We start from the raw sequence: 27,268 nt of genomic DNA on the forward strand, positions 1-27,268 counted from the left end.
GCATTCAAGGATTTAGAGAAGCAGCCAGAGAAACCCTGATACCAGAATACTCTTTTTAAAGTCAGGTAGTTCAGATTTGATCGGATTCATCTACTTCACAATGGTAGAATTCACTTACTTCGCTCTCCCTGTGGATGGCGATCACAAGGCAAAGGAGTTGAGACTCTTCTCTGTGGCAAAGCCGCATATGCGCGCTTTCCACCTCGCCTGGATTTCTCTCTTCACCTGCTTCTTCTCCACATTTGCCACCGCTCCCCTGTCCCCCATCATCCGGGACAATCTTAACCTCACCGATGAAGACATCGGAAATGCCGGCGTCGCCTCCTTGTCCGGCGCGATATTCTCCCGCCTGGCTATGGGAGCAGCCTGTGATCTCTTTGGGCCCCGCCTCTCCTCCGCAACAGTGGCCCTGCTAACCGTCCCCGTAATATGTTCAATCTCTTTCATCTCCTCTGCTTCTGGATTCATTCTCTTTCGATTCTTAGTCGGGTTGTCCATCGCCAATTTCGTCGCGAATCAGTTCTGGATGAGCTCCATGTTCTCCTCAAGTGTCGTCGGATTAGCAAATGGGATTGCAGCAGGGTGGGCGAGTGTGGGCGGTGGACTCACCCAGTTTCTCATGCCCATCATTTACTCGTTCATCTGCCGCTTCAACGTCGCCTCCTTCACTGCATGGCGAATCGCATTCTTCGTTCCTGCAACTCTTCAAACAGTTTCTGCGTTAGCAGTGCTGGCCTTCGGCCAAGACTTGCCCGACGGCGACTACCGGAGAGTCCAGACCTGGGAGACAAACCAGAAACAACCCAACGTGCTGGAAGTTCTCTCTCACGGGATCAAGAATTACCGGGGATGGATTTTAGCCTTGACTTATGGGTTTTGCTTCGGGGTAGAATTGGCGATAGATAACATCGTAGCCGAGTACTTCTACGATCGATTCAACGTCAATGTTGAAACTGCTGGGATCATAGCAGCGAGCTTCGGGTTGGCCAATCTAGTTTCCAGGTAAAAGCTTCGCAAATGAAATAGAAAATATTGGAAAAATGTACTCCATAGCTAGAATCTGAAAAGCTGAGATTTTGATTTTATTAACAGGCCTTCAGGGGGAGTAATCTCTGATTTGATGGGGAGGAGATTCGGGATGAAGGGGAGACTCTGGAGCTTGTGGGCTGTGCAGACAATAGGAGGCTTGCTCTGCGTACTGCTAGGGCGAGCCAATTCGCTGGGTAGCTCCATAATTGTGATGGTTGCGTTCTCTGTGTTTGTTCAAGCTGCTTCTGGATTAACTTTCGGAGTGGTTCCTTTTGTCTCCAAGAGGTGAGAGCCATCTCTGTTACTGCAATTTTTTCTCTCTATTCTGACTGTTAGACATTAAACCTGATCATGGCTACAACTACATCAGAGTCTCGAGTTAATTTAGTATTGAAGTGGAATCCAATTTGGATTCCAAGACCGATTATGATCCTTTCTCTTGTAACCCCACAGGTCTTTAGGAGTAATATCGGGAATGACAGGAAGTGGCGGGACGACTGGTGGAGTCATTACCCAACTGCTATTCTTCTCAGGCTCCAGATTCTCCAAAGAAACGGGAATCAGTCTTATGGGTATTATGATTGTTATCTGCACCATACCAGTGAGTTTCATTTATTTCCCACAGTGGGGAGGAATGCTTTGTGAGCCACCCACAGAATTCAAGGCCGCTGAAGAGGATTACTACTTGCTCCGGGATGAAGATGAGAAACTCGAAACCGAAGCTTCACCTTCTGTGTAAAAATTTCTTCGCACCCTCTTTTGTGTCAAAATCTCGTTTTTGGGTTGGTTGTATTTGAATTTTTTTGTGAAATAATTGATTGTGTATGTGATTGGGTCGGCTCAATTGATTTTAAGGGTGAACCCCACGGAAAAGAAAAAGAAAAAGCAAAAGCGCGGTTAGCAGTTGGGATTTGCTAAATTAAATAAAGGTTAAACATGAACAGAGAGAGAAAAACCTGCAAGCAGTTAGCAGAGAATGGCTGAAACTCAATCAAAACGGTTTCGAGTGTTTACCAAAATTAGGAGGGTGGTAGTTTTTGTTCAGCCATGGAGGCGAAACCAACGCGAATCCATGGTTTGCGCTCTGCATAAGAGGGTCTCCCTCCGGGTTGGGAAGGCAGAGCGAGAAACAAGAGCTAGCCACCTTCGTCTCCGTCCTTCCAAGTCCAGTTTGATCCACCCGTCGCCGGACTTAAGCGAATGACGAAGATGGTATCGACTGCATTCCGCCTGTCTCTGGCGTTCGCCGTTGCCGCGGTTCTCTGCTCCGGCTCCAGCGCGGCCTTCGCCAACCTGGCGACCGTATGCAAAAAGGCCGACCACCAGAACCTCTGCTACTCTGCCGCTAAGCAAATCTATAAAACCGAGCCCATCACCCCCGCTGGCGCAACCAAGGCCTCCATCCTGGTCACGCTCGCCTCCACCAAGCAGGCCAAGAGCATGGCCTCCATCATGAGGGCCAAGGACAAGAGCAAGCAATCCATGGAACGCGCCAACTTCAACGTCTGCCAGCAAGTCTACGACGACGCCATAAGAAATCTCGAGAAGTCGCTCAAGAACCTCAGCGACAGGGCCCTCGCCGACCTCAAGATCAACCTCTCCGCCGTCCTCACCGATTACTCCACCTGCGACGACGCTTTCACTGAGGAGCCCGGCCTGGCCTCCCCTCTGGCCAAGATCAACTCCCAGCTCAACATGCTTACCACAAACAATCTCGCACTCGCTAGCGCGTTGCATTAACCTGGTGCTCTACCATTTTCCCAAAGGGGAGGAACCCAGGAAGAGGAACGGAGGACGGGTGAAGTGTAGCTGCTCGTTAGTTACTTGTTATTAATAAAAATTGATTTCGGTTTGCATGGGTGGATGCTTCTAAAACACACACAAATATAAAAATGTATATATATTTACTGTGCATCGAAGGACCTTAAGAATTGGCTAAATTATCTTATTGAAAATATATCATAGGGGTTTAGAATTTTACTCAATCTAACCTAACTTTACCCAACATAAACCCTAAACCTATGTGACATTTGGTAGATAACAATCAAAACAACTAAGAGACTATTCATTTTTAAGGTAGGTCAAACACAAATCACTGATAGGTAGAAGAATAAAATACTTGACTCGAGTTGGATGTTGGTCGCGCTCCTATACTTTTTAGGTTATGGGTCTAGGCATTGCTCTAAGTGATGAAAACAAATGATTAGAAATTGAAGTATTAGAGAAACAATTTTAACTGGAAAGAGGTGACTATGCAACATTCATTTTTTCAAACGAATCTAAAATGTGACATTTTTCTTTTGAAAAAAAAGGGAGACTGTGATGATAGAACTGTAAAAATAACTTAACAAACTAGTGTGATCAAGTATAACCATAAAGAAACTTTTTGGGCGTGAGCATAATTTTTGGAGATGACAACATAGAATATACATAGCTAAATAACAAAAATGCAAATAAAATTGAAAACAACATCCAAGCAGGATATCTTACACCTTGAATGAGCACATTATGGAGTGATTAAATGTGAACAAAACTCTCTGATTAGAAGAGAAATTTATCTAAGAAACTAGAATTTTAGGAGAAAAGAAGTTTAATTTACGTCAATGCATAGAGAGATGAAATGAGAAAATATAAAAAGGAGAGATTTTTGACAAAACTAAATTTGGTACTTTTGATATCTATATATCCTAAAATATAGCTCAAAATCATGAAAGATTTGTTTCTAAAAAAATTGGACTAAAAAATCTTTAATTTGATAACCAATTTGACATAAAAAAAAACTTCATTATTGAATCTATTATGACCACTTTTTTTATTTTGTAGTATAACCCTTGTCGACTCTAATGAGAATATCTTCTTACATATAGATCGTAATGACATGAAATTTACTCCTAAAATTTGACTTCGATATCTTTCATTCAAGTATATATTTTCTTCATGAAATATATTAATTTTGAGAGAAAGAATCTGATAAATTTCGGCCTCTACAATCTAGCCAAACTAAGTACTACTTCTTTGGCCAACATGACCATTAACTCTTATAGTCTTGATATCTTTCTCCCTAGAAAGCTCTGAGTGGGAATTGGTTCGATAGGTTAAAAAATAAACTTATAAATTTTTCTTTTGATATTCTCAACATAAAGTCTTGTTCTTGATGACATAAAATATCTAAAAAGTTAAAAAAAAATTGTTGTTGCTCAAACATCTCTTATTGTCTAACCTTTGCTGCTAGATATCAATTTCTCTTTGTAAAACATTTCAATTGCTAAAAAAAAAATTTATGTTGGAAAATAGACTCAAATATCTTTCTGTCAATATACAATTTAAAATACAAAAAATTCAAGACGAAGGAGTGAAAACCAAGGAAATAACATATCCTAGGAAAAAAAAAGATATAATACGAACCTAAACTGCTAGAAATGATAAATAAAAAAATGATCATATTATCATTATGGGTTGACCGAGTCAACTCACATAACCCGCTCTAATACCATGTTAAATTTAGAGAAATACTTCGTTGATTTGTTTATTTGAATCCTATAAACCTTTATATATTATAAAAAAATAATTAGAATCCAATTACAATTAACGTGTCTTTATCCCAATTACACCCAAAGTCTAACACTTAAAGATAAGTCATAACATAATTAAACAACTGAATATAAATAGAAAATTGAAATAACTATAAAATATTTTAACTGAAACACTTCTATGATACATCCTTCCATGAGAATCTTGTAAAATTATGTCATATTAATTATTGTTCTGTGAGACTTCTTTTTGTAAGAGCCATGTAAGACTCCCATGCTTGCTCGTCAACACACCCCTATGTGCTATTTCCAAATTGATGGTTGGAAAATGAAACTACGTGACCTAAAAATTCTAAGGTTCAATTGAGCTACAAATATACTAATAAGTTGAATTATGTGAACTAAAAATTTATTGTACAATTTTTTGTTTTTTTTTTTGTAAATTTATGAATCTTGTTGTGAAACTTTTTCAAGCACTCTAGATCAATAGAACAATTAACATTGAATCAAACAAGCAAAAACTTCAAAATCTTGACTATGCAAAATGAATGTCTTTAAATCAATACACAATATGCCTATTAAAATGTATAAAAACGTGTAAAATAGATAATATTTTCTTATGAATCTATATAGGGAGAAAGAAGACGAAGGTCTTGAAGAACACTTTTCTTTGCTTTAGAACTTTTTCGAGAAAATAGCTACCTTTAAAGATATCACGATTGATTTTTATTTAAAAAATCAAAGAAATCTTGAATTTTACTTTTTTATTTGGTTCTTATTGTCTTTAAGAAATATTACAAACGATAAGAAAATAAGTTTTCAATCATAAAAAATAGTGAAAATAAACCGAAAAAAGTAAAATGGTTATTGATCATTTACCTCTTATTTGAATCTTATTTATTATTATTTATCAAATATATTTTAATATAAATACAAACACCATAATTAATGATCTCGATATTTTTTTATGATTTTTCTATAATCGCAGGTGCACATATCAATTGAAAAACGGCATAGCACCCAAAAAGAAAAGCAGAAATGCAGTTATTATTATTAATTTTTGGTCATACAGAAAATATTTGATCAATTGCAAGTAAAAACTAAAAAGCGAGGGAAGAGTGAGACAAAGAAAGAAATTGTTTTTGAGCAATAAGCTTCTCCTTTGGCAAGATTTGCTGCAATTCTTTCGTTCGATTCTTTCCGTTGCGGTATCTGTAATCCACAAAAAAGCATATGTCAGATCAGGGAATCATATCCAGAGGGCTGAAAGGTAAGAATCACAGAACGATGACGTTTGAAATGTTTCTTCGAGGTTTTGATTGGCGTCAGCATTGACAAAAGCCCACTTGCTCCGCCAATCGAAATACTGAAATAAAAAACAATATCTGGGAGTAATGGGTTTTTACCTGCCAAAATTTCGTTTAGAACAAAGGACGCAATCTTTCGGAGTTGGAGAGGAGTGACGAAGGCGGAGATGGGAAGAGCTTTTGTTTATGTGATTCTCGGAGGCGGCGTGGCTGCTGGGTATGCGGCTCTTGAGTTTTCCAGAGAGGGAATTTCCCATGGAGACCTTTGTATAATCTCGGAAGAATCGGTAGCGTTCTCTATCTTCTTTTATATGCTTTTTCTGTCGATATTGGTATCTCATCGCTTGTCTTCTATTGACTTGAAATCTATTTTACCCTTGATAGCTTGTGATTTGGTTTATTCAGATAGATAACTAAACGATAAATTATGGGTTCATTTTCCTGCAGCTCTTTGAATCGAGACCCTCTCGATTCATTTGTTTTATTCCATTCAGTGTCTAATTTTACATTTTTCACCGCTGAACTACCTGTCGAACCTATTTACTGGAGAATTTTATGTAATCTCCGCTTGTAGTTCTGTGAACATTGGTGTCTAAATTATGTTTGGTCGAGTTTTCACTTCACTCTTCTCAGTTTAGTGGCCCGGTTGGGTTCTTGTTTTGGATTCTGTGGCAACTTATAGATATTTGAGTATTCCTCGTCAGCTCTATTGCTGCAAGGACTAGAAGCGCCATTAATATAAATGTCTTTAGACTGGTGATCTTAAAATATGCATGAACAGTGAGATCTGTTTCAAATCTTCATATAGTTGTATAAATTATTTTATGTTCTTGACAAATCTTCATCTTTTCAATTTGATGAGTATAAAGTTTATAGCATGCGAATACTTGGCTCAGTTTTGAAAAAAAGAACAGGCACAGAGACATGGTTTTCAACTTGTGTTCCCTCAGCTATAAGACTTGGATAGTTGTTCCATGGTAGAAGGCAGTTCTATAATTTGTTTTTTAGGAATATATTGTAACTGTATCAATCACAGAATTAAAGCCTGCCCTCATGTTTTATAATTTTTTTATTTTTATAATACATGGGGAAATCCCTGACAACTAAGTTCATGATCATTTGATGCTTTTTAAAAATCTGAAGTTTTGTGCATTGCTTCTCAGTCATCGACATAATAGACTCTTTATTCGATACTTTTTTCCAATTTTCTGAAAATGATCATTCTCTTTCCTGATCATGTTGACTTTTGTCTTTTTAGTTTTCATATGGACTTTACTCTTATAAGGTTCATCTCATGTGCCAATACAGGTGATCCTAAGTAGAGGCACACTGGTAAATTTCACTTGCAATTCAACTTATGTTGTTTCTTACCAAAACATGTTGAGAAATCTCATAAGGACAAGAGAAGTCCACTTAATTAGTTTGTGGTATTTACTAGTTTTCATTAGTGCAGTGGAATCATTGGTCTGATTCTGTGCTGATATGACTAAAGGTAGCAGGATGGAATAAGTACAGTTGTCAGATGTATACTTCTGTTTAATGGTGAGATGTTTTAACCATATCAATGTTTTGGAGTAAATAAAGTCTTCTGACCACAGCCTCCTCTCAATACGCACACACCATCTGGTTTGAAGAACATTCCAAAAAAGTAAAACTTCACCTGAGGACAGATGAATATGTGTATATATATATATATATATATATTTTTTTTTTTTTGACTAAAGACAGATAAATATCTGTAGACTAGGAAGCCCTTGTAGACAGATAAATATGATTAGTAATACTAAGAATTTCAAACATTAATTAGGGAGCCCTTGTATCCGGCCTGGGTTCTAATAAACTATATAATCAATGCTAAGTGTGATTGATTTACCAAGAATTTCCCAGAACCCCTGTCCAGCCTACCTGACTGATGGATCAGAAAAAATAAAAAATTCAAGTAGTTTAAGTCTTCACTCTCAAGTAGAGGAGTCATACGTCTGTATAGCATCTTATTATGAAGTAATGCATATTGCTGTCGGTTCCTAAAAAATTAAAGAAAAGGTGATAAAAATGGAATGGAATTTCAGGTGTGGATGTTCTACAATAGATATGTTAATATGGAATTTCAACATCAAGTTTATATACAAGTTATGTGGTTAATTTAGAAAAAGTTCCTTTAATGGCTTCCTTGATTTGAGCCTAAAAGTATTTTGTTGTGTTTACCTAGGTTATGCCTTATGAACGACCAGCATTGAGCAAGGGATTCTTACTTCCAGAGGGTACTGTTTCATTTTCTGCAGTACAAGCCTTTTTGTTCTTTGAATTTGCTTACACATATTACTCTTTAAATAGCTTATATTTTTCTTTTATTACTCAACTGTCTACACTTTTCTTACCTCCCTAAACTGTGCTTCTCTTTAAACAAAAATGTGCTTCTCCTGTTGTGGTGAGCTTTATTTTTGACAAACAAGATTTGTTTTTTTGAAGAATTAAGAAATATTTTAAGGATTGAAAGACTGTTTGGGTGGCTTGTGGTACCTTTTTGGGCTTATTACATCTTAAAACTCAGATACATTTAGCTATTGCAACTTGAACTCATATAATCTTCATTTCTCTCTGCACTGGTTTGAAACTGTATTTTGGCTCAATATGCAGCTCCTGCACGCCTACCTTCTTTCCATACTTGTGTTGGTGCTAATGATGAAAGATTGACACCAAAATGGTACCGAGAACATGGTAATCGGCTCTTTATTAATTTGCATCTTTCCTTTTCATTATCTTCATACGTTCATGCTGAATGATGGGAACATACTTGATGTGATGGAACTGTTAAGTTTCTGGTTGAAGCCTTTTTTAAAAATATTTTTCCTTCTTTGCTTCTTTCCTGTATGTAACTTTTTGAAAAATTGATTTTTCATTTTAGGAATTGAATTGGTTCTTGGAACACGAGTTAGGTCTGTTGATGTGAGGCGGAAGACGTTGCTAACTGCTACTGGAGAGACTATCAGCTATAAAATTCTTATTGTGGCAACAGGTGCTCGGGTATTACATCTAACACAACCATGGTTAGAACTTTGTTGTTATCTTACGAGGTACTTGCTTGAACTATTATTCATGGATACTCTGATTGGACGTATTCAAATTAGATATGGTTGGGGCCCCTTAAGTGTGGAGAGGAGCCCTTGCCTCCCTGCCGTTCACCAGCTGGTCCAGCCTGGTTCGAGCAACACAGTTTCAGTGCAATTTGCATTTGACTTAGGATGTGTATAGTACTGTGGCATTTCATAACTAAAGTAATTTGAACTAAATTCATTGGTTATTAGCTGGGTCTACCAAAACTCTGGTAGAATGTTGTCAGCTGCAATCTAAAAGTATGTTAATTATTGTAGGCTTTAAAACTGGAAGAATTTGGAGTGAAAGGATCAGAAGCTGAAAACGTATGTTATTTACGGAATTTGGCTGATGCAACTAGGCTCGTTAATGTGATGCAATCTTGTGTTAGTGGGAATGCTGTAGTTATTGGTGGTGGCTACATTGGCATGGAATGCGCAGCTTCATTGGTTATAAATAAAATAAATGTCACCATGGTTTTCCCTGAGGCACATTGCAGTAAGTATCAGCTGATTGATTAATTGTTTGTTTTCCCCCCCATTTTTCTACTTCCTCACTTTCAAGAATAGTTGTGTGGCATCTAGTATGTAGGTTAGACCTCTAAGATCTTAATGCACCATGGGTTCAACTAAAACATCCTGTTTCCTTATCATTTAGTAACAGAACTGACAAATGATTCAGCAGAAAGGAGGAAGATCCATGTAGCCAACCCCAGTTTGGAGAAAACTCTCTGAAGATGATCTTTTGCCAGATGCTATTGTAAAATTTGCTGCTTCCCTGTCATTTGTTTTAGCGTATTGATATCTCAATTGGTATCAAACTTTTTTGCTCCAAAACAGAATGTTAGTCTTCTGGAGGTGTTTCCTTTAGGATATAATAGTATCTGCTGTGGTTCCGATTAAGGAGCCTTAGTGTCATTTTTTTATATACTATTTTACCTCTCAATTATGGCATATTTGTTCTTGAATATTGCTTTTGATTTCTGCAGTGGCTCGGTTGTTTACACCAAAAATCGCACAGTACTACGAGGATTATTACAAATTAAAGGGTGTTAAGTTTGTTAAAGGGACAGTTTTGTCATCATTTGAGACTAACTCTGAAGGAAAGGTAATTCCTGTCTATACAGTGTATTCTGAATTTTGAACATTCAAGTGATTCAAGGCGTGGTCCAGAATAAGCAATCCCTTTTAAAAAATTTGTAAGACACATTATAGTAAGTATTATTCTATCAAATTTAGGTGGCTGCAGTGATACTTAGGGATGGGACACGGCTTCCTGCTGACATGGTTGTAGTAGGAATTGGCATCCGTGCAAATACTAGTCTGTTTGATGATCAGTTGGCATTAGAAAAAGGTGGAATCAAAGTAAATGGTCGGCTGCAAACAAGCAACAGCTCAGTTTATGCTGTGGGAGATGTGGCAGCCTTCCCGGTAAAGCTTTTTAATGAGATCAGAAGACTGGAACATGTAGATTCAGCCAGGAAATCAGCCAGACATGCAGTGGCCGCAATAATGGAATCCAATAAAATGGGTGATTTTGACTATTTACCTTTCTTCTACTCAAGGGTCTTCACATTGTCATGGCAGTTTTATGGGGATAATGTAGGTGAAGCTGTTCATTTTGGAGATTTCTCAGGTAAGACATTTGGGGCTTATTGGGTCAACAAAGGTCACATTGTCGGGTCATTTCTTGAGGGCGGTACCAAAGAAGAGTATGAAGCTATAGCAAAATTGTTGAGGCTTAGGCCAGTAGTGCAGGACATTGATGAGTTGGCAAAGCAGGGGTTAGAATTTGCCTTGAAGAATGTTGTGAAGCAACCTTCACCTGTACCTGTGACAACAGTTCCAGTTCCTTCCAGTGTTGAGCTCCCTTTAGAGAAGCCAGTGTATGCATGGAATGTAACTGCTGGTGTGGTAGTAGCTGTTTCCATTGCTGCATTTGCTTATTGGTATGGGAAGCGGCGAGGCAGGTGGTGAGAGGACAGTGATAGGCTCTAGTGATCTGCTAGTAGGATCCATCCTCTCACAGTCTTTGATTCTTTACATCTAACTTGCTTCATTCTTATATCTATTATTGTATCAAAATTCTGTTTCCATTGCTGCATTTGCTTATTGGTAACGGAGGCGGCGATGCAGGTGGTGAGCGGAGGGCGACAGGCTCTAGTGATCTGCTAGTAGGATCCATCCTCTCACTGTCTTTAATTCTTTTACATGTTACTTGCATCATTCTCATATCTATTATTGTATCAAAATTTCAAACTGTTCTTTGTATATGAACATGCTGTGGTGCCCGAGTGGTGATAATAATTCATATCCTGTAACAATTTTTAAAGATTTATAAGCCTTAAAGTCTCAATGTTTGCAGCCTCATCTTTTGGCCATTTATAAAGTGGCCTGAGGAGAAGTTCCTTTGGCTTCCATTATTTGAGCCCCAAGGAGGAAGAGCCCTTTGAATGTGCAGCATTGAGCAAGGAATGCAGAGCTAACCATGTTGTTCGTGTAATTTGGTTCCATTGTTAAAGAAAAGTGATTTTTCTCAAGTTGTCTAAAGATTTAAAAGACGAAAATGGAAATATTTATTTATTTTAAAATGAGATCTTCAAATACTAAGGATCGTTTTTGCCACTATAAGAGCATAAAAATAATATAAATTTAATTTTTACTAATTAATTTCTTAATTTTTATAAACAAAAAAATTTTAACTGTTCTTTTTTGCATTTTTGTCATCATAAAAAAATTAAAAAATATATTTATAGCAATTGGGTTTATACTAGAAATAAAATAATTTTATTAATAATTAAAAAAATTAAAATAAGAGGTGAATAATTAAGAAACACGCTTATTAATTTAATTTTTGAGTACTAAAAAACTCTTTTTTAGTATTTCTTATAAGTAAAAAGAATATTGAGAAATCAAGTGAAAAATCATTCGTCTCCAAAATGCACAAATGCCAAAAAGATTTCATGATATTTTTTTCCAATTTTTTTTAGTTCTACATTCTTACTTATAGCGAGAGTAATCTGCTTGGACAAATACCCAAAAAAAGCTTGTTAAAATACAAATCCCAGTTTATCTCCCCGAAATCTGCCATAGCCAATGGTCTCGAGTTTTGATTCTTGACGACGCTGCGTCATTTTTCCTTTCTCTAGTCGGCTTCAGATTCGGAGTTCAGAGGACGATGCAATGCGAGAAGCGATTACCAAACGAGTGAAATGAGAAGAAGGGTAAGCATCGATCTTCCCACATACTCGAATTGGATGAACATTTAGCTATGATGGGGTGTCGTCCAAGCGGCAGCTGAAAACGCTGGAATTTCTCAAAATGGAGCTCCTGATAGAACATGTCCTCAATTTCCTTTTTGTTTCTATTTATTCTTGGCTGTTTGCTTTTAGAGTACAAAATTCACATTCCACAGCTAACACTGTTTGTTTGTTTTCCCATTAATAATGATAATTATGTTGAGAACTCAATTCTAATGTGAAAGAGTTTAACGCTTGCAGATTTTAATCCAGTTAAGAGCATCTTGAGGATTATAACTCATGGAATCTTCAGATTTTCATGACAACCAAAGACATGGGCATCCAGCAACATTTCGCCCAGCTATTGATTTTTTAGTGCAGATCCCTCAGAGATTCCACAACTGTTTAAAAGTAATTCTGTTTTATTTTGTCCCTATAAAATCATCTACTGGTATGGAATGAGAAATCTTCCATTATCTTTGCAGTCAAAGTTCAAGGAGTCTGTGTCAAATTTTGGGAAATTTGACCCTGAAATCTCTCTGCTGCCAAAGGAGAAACGTCCAAGCACTACTTTAGATGTCAGCTTGGAGCAGCAGCTGCAGCGCTGGAATGATAATCCCTACTGGATAGATCAACCTCCGGAAATAAAAGTATGGATCCTCTTACAAATAATGAAGTAAAAAAGTCTATGATCCTTCCATATGTTACTCTATTTTTCTCCAAAAAAAGAAGAAAAATGGCAAAATTGATGGTGATCTTACAGGTTACTGTACCAAAGGGATCTCTTTGCAACCTCAATGTGAGATTCAAAGTTGGATTACCGCCAGATGCAATATACAATATTGTTACAGACGCAGATAACAGAAGGGTTTTCAAGAACATTAAGGTCAGCAAATTATCCCATATTTACTCTCTGTTTTTTCTGACAATTATCCCTCTTATTTTTCGGGATAGTCAAAGTTATCCTTCAGTTCATTTTAAATTTTGCTATCTTCAAATCATCTTCCTTCTTTTTGAACGTTTACTAAACCTGATACTTCCTCTAGGAAGTGATATCACGAAGGGTTTTGGTGGATGAAGGGTTAAGACAGGTTGTAGAAGTGGAGCAAGCAGCTCTATGGAGGTTTCTTTGGTTTTCAGGAACAATATCAATTCATGTTCTAGTGGATCAGAATAGAGCTGATCATTCGGTAAAGCTACTGTTTCTTTTGTGTGTGTTTGTGTGTTTGTCTGTTAGTAATGTTCATTTTTGTTGCATCAAATTGCTCAGATATTTTCATCTCTACATTGTTCAAAATGTTGGTTTTTTTTTTTTTTTTCTGGTTGATTTTATACCTGGAATCACATGGAACCTCAGGCCTAGAGAGGTGGAACTGGATATCTCCTACTAGAAAACCCCCCATGAAATCACTGAGCCATAGCAACATTTGTTGATGTAATTCTCTTCACATTTCACATTATCAGGTGAAATTTAAGCAAGGCAAGGCCGGATTTATGAGAAGGTTTGAAGGATGCTGGAGACTAGAACCTTTATTTGTTGATGAGCAGTCATGTTATCCTCACAAACCCGTATCTTTGGCCGACTATGATTTTTATACTGCAGGAAAAGGAAGAGTGGGAACATTGGTGAACTTAGAGCAGTTGGTTGAGCCAGCTCTTCTACCACCTCCACCCATTTCCTGGTATCTAAGGGGGATCACAACCAAAACAACTGAAATGTTAATTACTGACCTGCTGGCTGAAGCCACAAGAATTCGAGGATATGTTCATAAACCTAGTTTTACAGAAGAGAGAAGTGAGCACGATGGGTCTATGCAAGAGAGTGCTATACTTAATTCTGAGGATATTAAGATCAGATGGCAGCGAAGAAGGAGAAGTAACAGAGAACATAGGAGGCATTCGAAACTCAAATAGAAGGCAAGAGTAATTTTTTTTTTTCTGCTGCGAGGATGGCTTTGCTTATGACTAGAACGCTGCTGATCTGTTGTAGCAGAACTGCCTCTTTAGCAGTTCAAAATCATGCCTGTCATTTGTACAATTTAACGAATTTATCAAAAGATGAGCTTCATATCATCAAAGAACTCTTCCACTTGCAAATCAGATGTCTTATATCATGTCTTGACTGCAGTAACTTCTATTTTTTCTAACAAAAAACGAAACTACAGAAATCTATTGAATTGCTTGAAGTATTAGAATTCATCGTTATGGCATGGAAAATTCCACCCAGAGTAAGCAGTTTTCTTCTATCATTAGTTTTTATTTTATTTTTTTGGACTGATGAGGACATTATATTAATATCATTGATTCTTCAGAATTATGAAATTCGTTTTTTATACCATCAGTTTTGTTACGACTCAAGTCTCATTTCTTGTCTTGGGAAAACGTTGGCTTCTGAATTGCTGCTGTTACAGGGATGGTTTCTAGGGCGGAAGGCTAGAAACCCAAATTCACCTGCCAGTATCTTTTTGCTTATAACATAAATGAATTTTCTGCAAAAGTTATACAAATAACTTCTACTTTTTGTGTTGTTTAATAAACATATGTGAGCAAGGCAAGAGAACAACAAAACCTAGCAAGCTGGTTCGTATCGACAAACTGAATCGTATATATTTCCCTGCACCAGCTTTTCAGCCAATCTCTGATTCTTCACCATTGCAAGCTGAGAAAAAGAGTCATTTATGTTAAACAGAAGAATTACCACATGGTTATACCGCAAATAACATAAAATATGCAAAAAACTGACCTTTAAAACATCACATTTGAAACGAGCGTTAAAGTTTGTATGAAGGGCTCGACCCATCCCTTCCAAAATTATCTGTCAGAGGCAATAGGAGAAAATGCTATTTCAGTTCTGGTAAATCTTATGTACTGATGTATCGTTGATAAATAGATGGGCTACAGAGGTGGCTTTTGAGCATGAAGTTTGACCATGATAGGGGTTGTACCAGGGGAAGATGTATTTTTCTTTCTGGTTATTAAGCAAGGAGAAGGGAAGAGAGCCAGGACGCCCTACCAACCATATGACTCCCAAGGGCAGAGCATAGTCCTAAGCTCATCGGATAACCAGTTCCTAGGAGGATTGGTCAATCATAATAAAAACCAACCATTTGATAGGCTACCACCCTTACCAGATCGGCCTCTTTTGCTGCAGCAGCTAGCTCCGAGCTGACCTGGCGGAAATCTATGCAAGGGCTTCCACAGCCATTCTCCACAACCATCAAAGGGGCTACTGAAGATGAATTCTCTTTTGGGCTATCTGGGATGTTTATCATTGCATCCACAATAAGGCCTCCTGCTTCAGCAGCTTTGCGAAGGATATCACAATGCTGCAGAGATTTATGAGAATTGAGTACCGGTAAAGCTAATGCAGATGCAACAGGTGCAAAATAGATAAAAGATGAAATCAAACGAGCATTTTCCAAAAGCATTCATAATGCTTTATATAACCTTTGCAGCTTCAGCTACTATCTCAGGAAGTTCATCTGCTGTCACATCATTTAGAGCTGGCAAGGAATTAGCAACCAGAACCACCTGCACCAAAATAATCACATCTAAGTTGCTGCAGTTGGAATGATTAAGATTGGTCCCTTTCAGACCACAGTTATCTGCAGAGAGGACTTACAAACTAAAATTGTAGGCAAGAAGCTTGTCGCCACTTTCTTTCAATAACAACAACTTAAAATTCAAAAATAGTTTTGAGGGTCTAGAAACTTGTGTCTATTACAAGGAGAGTGGAAACAACTGATACTAAACGCTCAAGAGTAGAGGATAGGTGCCTAGTCATCAGAACTTACCTCAGTTCCCCTTCTAAGAAACTCTCGAGCCAGAGGCAGCATCCCCAGAACCACATCAGCACCTGAGTTATCCACAAAGAGCAAAACCCTTTTGTGTGGTTTTGCCTTTTTCTCTCCAGAGCCAATAAGCCTTTCCTTAAACATATCAAAGTCATCCACCTGAAGCACAAGAGCAGCTCAAATAAATCTTTTTGAAATAACACTAAGCTTTTATAATAACATAAAAAAAAATTCCATAATTTTTCTTAGTCTGTAACTTACCCGCCAAGGCCTTTGCATCTTTTTGCGGCTCATACGATATATTTCAATTATAGTTCCTTTATGGTACAGGTCCACACAAGCGCGAGATCCCCAATCAAATATATTTGCAGCAAGGACGCCTTCAATGAGAAACAGCAGTTTTGCCTCCTAAGAAATAAGAGAATTATGTTTACTAACAACATCGTCTGTGCAAACCATATATGCAGTCATATTTATAAAAGGACAATAGATGCTTATGAGGCTTCGATAAATACACAACACTCTGTCAGCTCTGCATTAAAACTTCCAAATGCCAAGGTTGAAATTATCCAAAATCAAATAAAAAGAAGCAAAACAGGAGCTTCACATGCACTTGATGACCTTTTTTTTGGCAACTTGGTCCTCTTTCATTATAACTTATGAATGTCCAGAAAGGGGAAGAATCCCCTTACCTCATTCAGACCATCAAGCTCCGACAGTAAGTCAGGTAAAACAGCAAGAGAAGCCTCATTTTCTCTGCACAAAATGGAAATACAAGAGTAACTGAGAACATGCGATTGTATACAGTTGGTTCAATTACATGTGCCTTACAATGTTAAACCTAAAAAGAGACAAAATTCATGTACAGTAAATAAAATATTGAGTAAGAAAAGTATTGAACCTTTGTTTGATGATCCTGTAAGCATCGAAAAACTGGAACTCTCTCAAGCACTCCTCTCTCAGCTCCAACAGATTCGCAAGGCCTAACTTTCCATAAGCAGCTGGCTCTTCCATCAACCTAGAACAATTTACATACTCATTAAATTTCACTTCCTAAATGGTGGCCAACAACGATGAAGTTACCAATCTAATAGTTTATGGAGGTCACTTACTGATAATATCCAGAATGAAGAAAGCCACTCAAGGAGTTTCATGAGGGTATATCTAGGAGTTTACACTATGTCAATAAACATTCTGAAATTACAACAGCTCATCTGTTCATCTAAACTGTATGAGACTCTTGTAATCATGAGGTGAAGTATAGTTTAGCATGGTTTAATGAGTATATAGATAAGAGTTTTACAGAGTGTTAATAAACATTCTAAAACTACTACAGCCAGCTCATCTGTCCATCTACACCATATGGAAACTTTGAAAAATGCTTTACCAGATGGAGTAGATACCTTGCCAGGTGAGCAGAAAATGCACGTGCAAATGCATCTCCCCTTCGTTTAGCATCTTCTGTTCCACCTTCACTAGCTACAGCCTACCAAGAAAGCACAAAGACACATTAAACATGAAACATCATTTCAAGCAAGAGCAACCATGATCTTTTAGTAAGAAAATCTTTTTGCCTCGTTTCTTCTTTTGAAAATTTATTGGTGAAGTTGTCCGAATCTCATTCTCATGCGTGCACAGTTAAAGTCATGTTAGAACTTATTGGTCAAATGCAAATACATGAAAGAAATGATAGGCGTGTGGTAAAATCAAAAGAAACTGAACCTGAACTTACTTTGCAAGAAATGAGCAACACATTAAAAATAGCCACCTTTCTGCAATCTCCCAAAGCCAAAAGAATAAAAAAAGAAAAACCAATACCAAACAAAATGCAGACGATTTTGAAAAAAAAAAGTGTAACACAATTTCAACCTATCCAGAAAAGGTTAAAAAATGAACCCTATACCTTATCAACAAGATCAGATAGATGCTCTTTTAGGACTGTGAACCAGTATCTAGAAAAAAAAGGCATTACACATAAGGTTACAGAAATTATAATGTTGACGATCATGTGATGAAAAAAAAAAAAAAAACTAAGGTATTGATTTGTAGCTTACTCAAGTTCACCATGATCTGATAGATCAACAGTATTAGGCTCATACCTGTCAACAGGAAGAAAAAAGGTACATTAAGAAACTGATTTTAACGGGTATCAAAACATTCAATCCAGATATTCAAGTACAAATATTTCAAGATAGCAGAAAAAATACATCATTACATACACTTTTGGATCTGCTAACAATGGAAACACCTCCAGTGTAGGCACAAGATGAAGCACACCAACATTTAAAGTGCTTGCATCAGAACGTAAGGAGTCACCGCTGGATGAAGGACGCTCAAACCCTCCAACACCAGTTGTCCCAGGCGGGACCATTGGCACAGGAGCAATAATCTCTGTACCCTTTTGCACAAACTTCTCCATCCAAGATATCTGCACAGGTATGTGAATTTAATGTTTGTGAACATTGCAGCACAAAAGTTACAACGAAAGACAGTTCTGCATAGAAATGAATGAGACAATATGAGGTTCACTTACCTTCTCATTCAGATCCTCTAGTGGAGGGCCATGAATCTTTCCTCCCACATAAGGAGCACCTAAGGGAAATCGTTCCACTAACTGGTGGGCCATCAAGTCATCAAGACCATGTTTTTCATAGCTCATAAATGCACCTAGAGCTCCTAGGAAGCCCTCATGACGCAAAAACATTGCTTGAGCCTGACCTTGTGACCTGAAAGTAGAAAAGAATAAGAACAGGGGATGAAAAGACACACATGGTCAGTGTCCACAGTGTAAAGAACTAATTCAGTTTTATTGAATCTAGAAAAGAAAGATAGTATGGGTCTCCAGACCTTGAACAATATACCAAAAGATTCGAGATGTTTACCAGAAATGAACTGCAAAAGATATAGTGTCCATGGTGTATGCATGACCCCTAATAAAAAATCCTCCAAAAAAGATCCGCTTGATCCCATAACGAAGTGCATTCAAGTAAGAAATCTACCACATGGGAAATCAATTAGGACACCAAAACTAAGCATCCAAATAAAAAACTAATACATGAGAGCTGACACTTGCACTCCATCTTTCACGCTAGATAAGGATTAATACACAGAATAGGGTGAGACTAAATGAGATTCTTGTCATCTATAAAAATAAAAAAATAAAAAATAAAATTCAAGCTGCTAGGATAGTCCTCCTTGCTGGAAAAACGTCTATGCACTACCCTCAAGCTGTGGAGTCAAGGTGACTAAATATGAGCGCAACAATCCTCACAGTCATTATCTGTTCAATTTGTCTTTTCCACAGAATATAAAACAAGAGAAAATTGGATCTACTGACAGCAAATTGAAATAAATGACATTTCAACTCCAGTGAATACTGGAGATAACTTCATAAATGTCTTACTCTGCTGACTCCTAGTATTGCCTTTTAATTCCTCCCTTTCCAAATTAAGGTTTTGGGTACCGGGCCTTTAGTTCAATGGCCACATAGGGTGGTTTGGAACATGAGATCTTGGGTTCAAGTCTTGTTGGGGAAAAGAGTGTAGTGTGCTTGTGCAATCAGCATTGAGAATAAAAAAATATTTAGTTTAAGTTTTGATTCAACAGAAGTTTATCATGCAGGGGCTGCAGTAGCTGTTTCTGTTGGTAAATTCCATGACAGCACACCAAGAGCACAATATGCAGCTAATCATAATTTTAGATGCTTTCCTCTTTGCCATTAAGAAACATTCAAACAATGCACCAACCAGGCATATATTTTGAGGAAGAGTTTGTGAACCAATGGATCCATTTACTCCTGATGTTAATAACACGGTTGAGTTGATTGCATTATGACAAAGATAATTTAATCAAAAGAACCAAAAAATCTTAGAGAGAAAGTAAAGAGAAAAAAAAGAAAACGAAACACTTTTAAACTGTTGAAAACCTTTTACTTGCATAAAATTTCCAATTTCTTTCCATTTGTCCCATTTTTTCTCTAACCAAACAGCCTTAAGGTTACAAACGTACTCTTAAAAACCTGTCTTTAAAAATCAGAATGGACTAGTCTAGAAATAGAAATGCTACAGGGTTAACCTAAGTTCCACGAGATGCTGGGATTTCTATCTTGAAACACAAGTACCCCCCTTCCCCATTTGGTTCAACCATCAGAGCTGCCCTTTCCTTTTCTAAAGGAAAAAGAATAAAAATCAATAAATATCAATAAGGGCATCTATTATAAACAAATAAAATATCAATGAAGGCATTTAAACATCTCACATCAGTAACTCATCATGTTAAAAATATCAGAGAAAGCTATACAAAAAATAAAAATAAAAGAAGAAGTCACCATGTAACTTATAACTTCTGTGTTACACATTACAAACTGTAGATATGGTTGGGTTTGGGTTGTAACCTTCAGCAGGTACATATGGTCCAAGATATCCAACTAATCACAAAACTCTTGTCTTAAGAAATGTAGTTGGATCCATATAAAGACCTTTTCTTCAAGTTTTAACTCATGCATATGTGGGTCAATCTAGTCCCTTACCTCAAAAGCTAACAATGTTGTTGTTTTATGCAATTTGCCTTCAACAGAAAATAAAGGAGTAGTAGGCTTTGAGCACTTCCTACCTGCCCAATGTTGTAAGAAATCATTCGCAAGAGAGAAAGTGAAATATCCGCAGGTCTGTAGTCTGAAAGGTCCTTATTATCAAAAATAGTCCTTCCAAAGCTAGAAGCAATAATTGATGCAGATAGACCAATCTAAAACCATTCAAAAGCATTTGGTCATTATATGGAAATGAGATGCATCTACCAATCAAACTGTTGTGACGAAAGCCTCAAAGAAAGTGAACAATCGTGTAAAGTTTCCCTGCAAGATTGCTCATAATAGTTGGAATTGTCACCACCATCAACATCCAGGTGACGATTACTTAGTTTGAGATCCAATTCAAATAATGGAATAGTTTCTGATCATATTTGTTTCCGGTTAGCTATAGTCAATCCATCTTTCAATAAAAGTCATGTGAGCAACAAGATATATACCTTAGCATAGTCCACACCACCATAAATATCTCCAACAAGCATGTCTACAGCTCTATTATCACCACGTTGACTAAGCTCAAGCAGTTCGTCAAAACTGGAACAGAAAAAGAATGTGAAAGACATTTAAAATGATATCAAAGAAGTTTAATATTACACACACACACATACACAAGAAAAAATAACAAACAAAAACAAAAAATACCTCTTGCACTTTGTAAGAAGTCTTCCTAAACCCCAATACGTACCACCTCCAACATTAGTCCCACTAACACGTTGGAGGCTTCCATCTCCATCCACCTATATCAAACCAAGAAAGATGAATAACGTATCTAAGCTTATAGCTAGACTAATGATATAAACAGATGAACAAGAGGAAAAAAGAGAGTATACTTTGATCATGCTAACACCAGAGCCAATATTAACAAGAAGATAAGGAAACAGATCATTCTCATCAATCTGCACAAATTCTTTCTGACCATCCATATGTGTAAAAGCTTCATGACGAATGGCCTATCAAACCCAACATTAAAAGAAACAAGCATTAATGTTTTATGTATAAAAACCTGGCAGACGTGTCCAGTATTAGAAAAATTATCATAACCAAAGATAAATATGTCAGTAAGGGATCCACCTTAAGCAAAAAATTAGCACCAGCAACAAGGCAATCCATCTCATCTTCTTTGTCAAGACTAACCCCAAGCCTCTCTTTAAAGATATCAGCATATTTGTATGCTCCACCACCTGTGGCCTTCTCAGAGATTATACTTAGATGTAGATTCACAAGAATAAAAAACTGAGCTCACAAGAACAAGCCATAGGAACACAAAAAATCCTAAGAATGACAAACATACAAAATTACTTTAAAATCTGACACAGAACACTTAAAAAAAGTCTCAGCATAAGATTACCTTAATTATAGTATCGTTTTCACCAGCTAGAGTGCCAGAACGCCAGGAAGGTGAATCTTTTCCTACCAAAGTTCAATCGCATCAGTGCTTGAACACAAAAATTGGATGTAAAAGAATTGCAGTTGGTTCATGACCCTCAGATTATTTTCACAGATAAAGTGAGAGATACAACATAATTCATGCAAACATCAAGTGTATCTCAGCTAGACATACCACCACGATGTAGCTGATTTGAGGAAATAAAATCCAAACATTCATTGACCTTGTTGGTCTCAAACTTCACAAAATGGAGCCTCCCACCAAGAATACAATATCTCCTTGTACCATTGGAGAAACCTAGCTTCTCCTTCATACGCCTCTTCCTCTTATCATCAGCCGGCTGATCTTCATGTCTTGAGAAATAGACCAATTTAATAAGAGACCCTACAACAACCATAAAAAGTCACAGTTAAATACCATGTAATGCATTTGCACTAATAAATCCATAACAACCACAGGTAAGGACACTTCAAAATGATCCTCACACAGAATCATAATGAACACCAGCTATTAGTTATATTTAGACTCGCAAGCTATGCAGCACATATGGGGGAGCATTCGTAGGTCAGCAGATCATAATCCACATAAAATCAGTAAATCTCACCAGCTACACTATTCTTTGCATGAGATGACCCCACAATTTGATGTTCTGATGCCACATCTACCATAATTGGGCTTCTGGGAAACTATCGATGGCCAATAAAGAAATATACAGTCCATAAATAATTCATGTAGAAGATGAGATTTCAAAGAAATTCATTCTTTTAGGCTCAAGTTTTGCCATATTTCCAGGACTGTCTCCTAGAACTTAAACTTATAGAAGTATACACAGATTGAAAACTGTTTTATGGATAAGAAAGGCCAAATTATAATCAGGTAGATCTTGTCATACTTCTTCTAGATGGTCCATCTATAGGAACCCAGCACTATACTTATCTTTTTTTTTTTTGCCTTTGGAAATCATTCCATAATTGACATGGAACAAAGCGTGATGAGGAGTGAATTTGAATTGTTGGGCCAAATGTCGGTTTTTTTGCTTTTGGAAATCAGTCCATAATTGATACGGAACAAAGCGTGACGAGGCGTGAATTTAAATTGTTGTGGCCGAATGTCAGTTAATTGCTAGAATTAGAAGGAGAAAGGAAAAAAATAGAGAGAAAGAACGAAGAATTGGGAATGAGAAATAGGAGAATTGAGAAGAATAAGAATAGAGAAGAAAGAAGAAGAAGAAGAAAGGGGCGAGAGAGAGGGAGAGACCAGAAACAGGGAGATTTTCATAATTCATCATCAAAGCTGAATTCATCATCACAATCTATAAATAACTAAATTTAAAATTTAAAAGAGATAAGATCACTATCTGATTATATCCAATAAAATCATGCCCAAAGCCTAATGGGACGATGCATTTGTTGGAGCCCTTAAAAGGGTAGTCAGTGGTGAAACATATTGTAATGGTGTAGATAAGAAACAACTAGAACCATAGCTACCAATGTAGTTCTGGTGTGTCTTACGCAATTCATCACCTTTGAATAGGGAGTGCATAGAGTAAGGATCCAATCTAAACATAAAGAAGATGAGTAATACAATAAAATGAAAACTTAATTGCATATCCTTATTATTATCATCAGAGCCTTGCCCCAATTATGTTGTGATCTAGCTGCCCCAACTATATTGTAAATGACTATATGACTCCATTAGCTCTATCACTTGCTGATATTGTCCTACATGGGCCTTCTTTTAAGTGTTTTTCGCTGCTTCTGTTTACATTACTTCTGATCTTCCTGTGTTTCTTCTCAGTCTTCAACCCTTGTTAAACAAAAACTATTAAGAGGTACACAACTAGGCCTTTGACAAAATGACAAAGCATCTCAAACCTCAGCTTTACTCTCAAATTTCAGTAATATATTCATCTCTAGCTCCATATGAAAATGCAACTTGGTATAAACCAACTCTTTGGTAAAAAACTGTACTAAAAACATGTTAGATTTATCCCCATTTCATAGTCAGCCAACATTTACATAGACAATATTAGCAAACAATCATGAAGGAGCTGGTGTGAGCAATTTTTTGTTATGTTGCCCCAAGTCAAATACCAAAACAGTTGCCAAAACCATTATGAAGTCTTTGTAAAACTAAATGTGCCATTCTGGCATACATGATAAAAAAATTCCACTATTCCATTCACCAACACATAAAACACACACACACACATTAAAGAAGAAAAGAAAAAGACCAACTACATCGCAGATCAAGTTAATCGACCCTTGAGGCAGTTGAGCAGATTATCTTTCTTCTTCACTTTTGACAACGGTCCTTTTATTTTGGTTGGAACAGAGTGAACAAATAAGAGGTCCTTGCAAAAAGCAAGAAGACAAATACGAAAGGAGGGAGAAATACAAAAACACAAACATAAGCAATGGAAGAACTACGCGAGGGAAAAACAAGAGGGAGGAAGTCCCCACTAAAATTTGTTTCTGGGAGACCCCATCTCTTGCCGAAGAGTTGACCAAATTTTTGGCTTCTCTTAAATGTAGCCCAAAGTTGGGGAAAGATTCGTTGCTATGTCTTGAAACTCATCTGAGAACTTCTAGAGAGCAAATTATCCAAGGTAGCTATCTGCTTTTCAAGAATCTGTTCATGGCACTACTTAGCAGTTAGCAGCTCTTTAGTTGCCAAAGAGACATGTAAACCATACATATCCTCAGTGAAGTAGAAAGCACATAGTTTTTATATGCTATAGGCCAATAGAGGAATCAATTGATTAGCATGTATCTCCAAATTTTGAAGTGGATGAAAGTACAATTCATTTCAGGTTTGAAGTAAGGTGTAGAACTCGAAGAACAGATTGATAAACCACACGGTATAGCATTAGTTATCGTCATAAAAAAATTCTATTGACACCATGATAGAAAAGATACACCTCACAATAGTACAAAAGATACAAACAACAAAGAAGTTACATAATTGAGAAGTAACAACAGATACTAAAAAACAGTAGGAAAGGTGGTTAAAAACAACATAAATAAGATAGGATAAGGTACTAGAATCAAATCCCCAAATTAAGGGAGGAACAGAAAGAAGTAGAAACTACTTCAACACTTCCAGGAACCGATAACTTCCAATTGAACTCGAGAATGGATGCAATTAAGAAAGATATGCAATTGAGAATCATATTCCACATGGAATTAATAATGGTCATATTTTACGTTCTCATGCGACATATACAAAGCTGACAACAGAACAGAAAATACATTATGGTAATGGAGGAAAACAGAAAAAACTTAATACAGGAAGAGTTGAAAGTTTGGGAAAAAATAGAATCTGGAGAGTGGAACCAAATATTAAAAAGGACAGAATAATTGCAACGATAAAGGTAAGCTGAACTGTAATCAACGTGAATATGGATAATTGCCATCAAATATTGAGAAAGGAAAGAAACGGCTCCAACACCAATCAGGGGGTACAGAATCACTTAACGCAAACAAGTCGCAGCACCTTGAGAATAAACTACTCAATTTGAAAGGGTTATAGCAACCAAGAAACAGAAAAGAGACTCTTAAACCAATCCTATCTCTTACCTCCAAGATCCAACGCCAGATGTGATATGTCATCAGACTGATTGGGTAAAAGAATTGTCGGATTCCTCTCCTCAAAATTGCCTTGAATTGCAGCCCCACTAACATCAAGCTGCGGCCGAGAACTTGAACGATGGATTTGGTTAGCCGCCGGCGCCATATCTCTCTCTTCCTCCTCCTTGTCGTTGTCCTTGTCCTCCCTTTTATTTTGGAACTGGGCAATTTGGTGGGTTTGTGTTAGATCGGCCATTAAGTCTACCAAACTTCCTTCTCCCTGCAGCCTACCTCCAACTGTCTGTGTAACCGTTATTGGCGGAGAACCATAAATCAGAGTGAAAAAAAAAAAAATCTCATGGATTTCTTTTCAGAAAAGAAAACATTTTCTAAAAAGTAAAAAATGTTAAAGGAAAGGCTAAAGAAACGGTTACACAAATGGAACCAAGAGCAAGGGCCTAAACGAAGGGAAACTAACAACAAATAAAACAACATGAAACATGGATTTGCAGAGCAATCAAAACACAAATGCATTTAAAGGAAAAAGATATGTCATTAATACCAATTCTAAAATAGAAAAATAAAAGAAAATAGGATGAAAACTCAGTTCGTGGACTGCTGTATTTATTGCCGGGCATCACGTTGCTGCGGCAATCAATCTCACTCTTGCATATGGAATTGACGTTGATTGACTGAAATAAGCTTACGAGAAATGAGAAGGGACAAATGCTATTTGTCTGTCCAAATTTCATCCATTTCAAATATCCATCAACATTATCTGTCTCCCGTTAAGCTTCAGATGAAAGGAAAACAATGGAACACGAGCAAGAAATAATGGAGAAGAAAGAACAGCGACAGTTCAACTGCCGAACTCAATAATTCTTCTACGATGAACCTAGAAATTATATCCAGCTCTGTTTAGATGAATCATCACTCGCCTTTTCCTCGGACCTCCAAGGTGAGACGAGAGAAAATTGGGAGCACAAACGGCTTGAAGGATGCTCGGCCTTTGCTAAACGAAAGGCTGTACTTATTGTCTAATGCGCAACAACCGTATTCAGATTAAACCCAAATGCTTGGCGCGTTCAAATTTCCATTTCCATCGTTCCATGCGATCAAAACGACATCCTAATCTCGAAATACAGCGAATGTGCCCTCCAGGTAGCTCATATCCAGAGTCATGTGAAACAATACCAAAACCCTAAACCCTGTTCTTGTCTACAGATGATCCGCCCCAAGTTGGAGAAGTAGAATGTTGTCAATGTCAAACAGCTGGATACCCGAGCGTTATTGATCTGATTTGTTGCCACTGGAATACAGAAAGAACGCCGAAGAAGATGCATCTCCGACAACTTCTACAGGGCCTGTTAGTTGACTGTGAAAGTGGCCCCAAAAGCGTTGGTGCACTGTGAATGTGGGAGTGAAAGTGAATTCGCAGGTAATTCACTTTCACTCGTTTCACTCGGCGGTTCGTCTGCCTCTCGCTCGGTTAGCAGGAAGATGACGCTCCCTCTTCTTCGATCGCCTTCCATCTACCTGCGCTCCCTGTTCTTCACTCGCCTGTTACCTGCGATCGCTCTCCTCTACCTGCCGCCGTCGGTCGCCTCTCATCTTCCGGCTAACCCTCTCTGCAACCGTCTCTCTTCCTCTCTGCAGGTAATGTATGTGCTTTGTGCCTGCTGCTGCTCATAATGACAAGCAAAAGACAGAATATCTGATGAATTTATAATTTTTGA

The 27,268-nt window shown here is 37.4% G+C and overlaps 4 protein-coding genes across 8 annotated transcripts; 3 read left to right on the forward strand and 1 right to left on the reverse strand.

Moving 5' to 3' along the window:
* The first annotated feature begins 40 nt into the window (after positions 1 to 40).
* LOC137937389 (high affinity nitrate transporter 2.5-like) lies at positions 41 to 1,768 on the forward strand. Its single transcript, XM_068782452.1, has 3 exons — positions 41 to 1,002; positions 1,093 to 1,314; positions 1,483 to 1,768. Exons 1-3 carry the CDS (start codon positions 101 to 103, stop codon positions 1,766 to 1,768), a joined length of 1,410 nt encoding a protein of 469 aa, XP_068638553.1. The 5' UTR covers positions 41 to 100.
* Positions 1,769 to 5,739: 3,971 nt separating this feature from the next.
* LOC137936871 (monodehydroascorbate reductase 4, peroxisomal-like) lies at positions 5,740 to 11,290 on the forward strand. Of its 3 annotated transcripts, none has more exons than XM_068781810.1 (9): positions 6,078 to 6,153; positions 7,175 to 7,198; positions 7,320 to 7,408; positions 8,076 to 8,127; positions 8,504 to 8,584; positions 8,772 to 8,890; positions 9,238 to 9,457; positions 9,948 to 10,066; positions 10,198 to 11,290. In XM_068781810.1, exons 3-9 carry the CDS (start codon positions 7,406 to 7,408, stop codon positions 10,933 to 10,935), a joined length of 1,332 nt encoding a protein of 443 aa, XP_068637911.1. In that variant the 5' UTR covers positions 6,078 to 6,153; positions 7,175 to 7,198; positions 7,320 to 7,405; the 3' UTR covers positions 10,936 to 11,290. The 3 variants fall into 3 exon arrangements, with proteins under 3 accessions (XP_068637910.1, XP_068637911.1, XP_068637912.1); XM_068781811.1 differs by having other exon boundaries at positions 6,140 to 6,153; positions 7,125 to 7,198; XM_068781809.1 differs by lacking the exons at positions 7,175 to 7,198; positions 7,320 to 7,408 and adding an exon at positions 5,740 to 5,829 and having other exon boundaries at positions 5,985 to 6,153.
* A 751-nt stretch (positions 11,291 to 12,041) lies between these two features.
* Positions 12,042 to 14,294, forward strand: LOC137936543 (uncharacterized). 2 transcript variants are annotated; one of them, XM_068781280.1, is made up of 6 exons: positions 12,042 to 12,182; positions 12,459 to 12,608; positions 12,683 to 12,847; positions 12,961 to 13,083; positions 13,244 to 13,387; positions 13,662 to 14,294. In XM_068781280.1, the coding sequence occupies exons 2-6, from the start codon at positions 12,498 to 12,500 to the stop codon at positions 14,109 to 14,111; spliced, it is 993 nt and encodes a 330-aa protein (XP_068637381.1). In that variant the 5' UTR covers positions 12,042 to 12,182; positions 12,459 to 12,497; the 3' UTR covers positions 14,112 to 14,294. The 2 variants fall into 2 exon arrangements, with proteins under 2 accessions (XP_068637381.1, XP_068637382.1); XM_068781281.1 differs by having other exon boundaries at positions 12,749 to 12,847.
* A 285-nt stretch (positions 14,295 to 14,579) lies between these two features.
* Positions 14,580 to 27,268, reverse strand: LOC137936820 (pantothenate kinase 2-like). 2 transcript variants are annotated; one of them, XM_068781720.1, is made up of 23 exons: positions 26,471 to 27,268; positions 25,542 to 25,833; positions 22,138 to 22,347; positions 21,925 to 21,980; positions 21,648 to 21,764; positions 21,407 to 21,526; positions 21,219 to 21,313; positions 21,017 to 21,110; positions 20,603 to 20,734; positions 18,874 to 18,986; positions 18,525 to 18,717; positions 18,211 to 18,419; positions 18,046 to 18,090; positions 17,895 to 17,943; positions 17,395 to 17,477; positions 16,893 to 17,009; positions 16,684 to 16,747; positions 16,253 to 16,399; positions 15,992 to 16,150; positions 15,645 to 15,728; positions 15,326 to 15,523; positions 14,941 to 15,012; positions 14,580 to 14,856 (listed from the first exon to the last, which is right to left on the reverse strand). In XM_068781720.1, exons 2-23 carry the CDS (start codon positions 25,786 to 25,788, stop codon positions 14,767 to 14,769), a joined length of 2,694 nt encoding a protein of 897 aa, XP_068637821.1. In that variant the 5' UTR covers positions 25,789 to 25,833; positions 26,471 to 27,268; the 3' UTR covers positions 14,580 to 14,766. The 2 variants fall into 2 exon arrangements, with proteins under 2 accessions (XP_068637821.1, XP_068637820.1); XM_068781719.1 differs by having other exon boundaries at positions 21,925 to 21,986.

The sequence above is a fragment of the Aristolochia californica genome, unplaced genomic scaffold (genome assembly GCF_029961685.1).
Source record: "Aristolochia californica isolate CCGP_79_NKW_82.1479 unplaced genomic scaffold, dmAriCali1.0.hap1 SCAF_7, whole genome shotgun sequence".
NCBI classification, from domain to species: Eukaryota; Viridiplantae; Streptophyta; class Magnoliopsida; order Piperales; family Aristolochiaceae; genus Aristolochia; species Aristolochia californica.

Excerpts from the sequence above, each read along its gene's own strand:
- LOC137937389 (XM_068782452.1), top strand. The coding sequence starts at position 101 with ATGGTAGAATTCACTTACTTCGCTCTCCCTGTGGATGGCGATCACAAG. Across the intron at positions 1,003-1,092 it reads TTGGCCAATCTAGTTTCCAG|GCCTTCAGGGGGAGTAATCT; the intron begins GTAAAAGCTTCG and ends TTTTATTAACAG. Across the intron at positions 1,315-1,482 it reads GTTCCTTTTGTCTCCAAGAG|GTCTTTAGGAGTAATATCGG; the intron begins GTGAGAGCCATC and ends GTAACCCCACAG.
- LOC137936871 (XM_068781809.1), top strand. The coding sequence starts at position 6,034 with ATGGGAAGAGCTTTTGTTTATGTGATTCTCGGAGGCGGCGTGGCTGCT. Across the intron at positions 8,585-8,771 it reads AAAATGGTACCGAGAACATG|GAATTGAATTGGTTCTTGGA; the intron begins GTAATCGGCTCT and ends TTTTCATTTTAG. Across the intron at positions 8,891-9,237 it reads TTGTGGCAACAGGTGCTCGG|GCTTTAAAACTGGAAGAATT; the intron begins GTATTACATCTA and ends TAATTATTGTAG.
- LOC137936543 (XM_068781280.1), top strand. The coding sequence starts at position 12,498 with ATGGAATCTTCAGATTTTCATGACAACCAAAGACATGGGCATCCAGCA. Across the intron at positions 13,084-13,243 it reads GGGTTTTCAAGAACATTAAG|GAAGTGATATCACGAAGGGT; the intron begins GTCAGCAAATTA and ends TACTTCCTCTAG. Across the intron at positions 13,388-13,661 it reads AGAATAGAGCTGATCATTCG|GTGAAATTTAAGCAAGGCAA; the intron begins GTAAAGCTACTG and ends TCACATTATCAG.
- LOC137936820 (XM_068781719.1), bottom strand. The coding sequence starts at position 25,788 with ATGGCCGATCTAACACAAACCCACCAAATTGCCCAGTTCCAAAATAAA. Across the intron at positions 22,348-25,541 it reads TCTGGCGTTGGATCTTGGAG|GGTCTCTTATTAAATTGGTC; the intron begins GTAAGAGATAGG and ends TGGTTGTTGTAG. Across the intron at positions 15,729-15,991 it reads TTCTTAGAAGGGGAACTGAG|GTGGTTCTGGTTGCTAATTC; the intron begins GTAAGTTCTGAT and ends ATTTTGGTGCAG.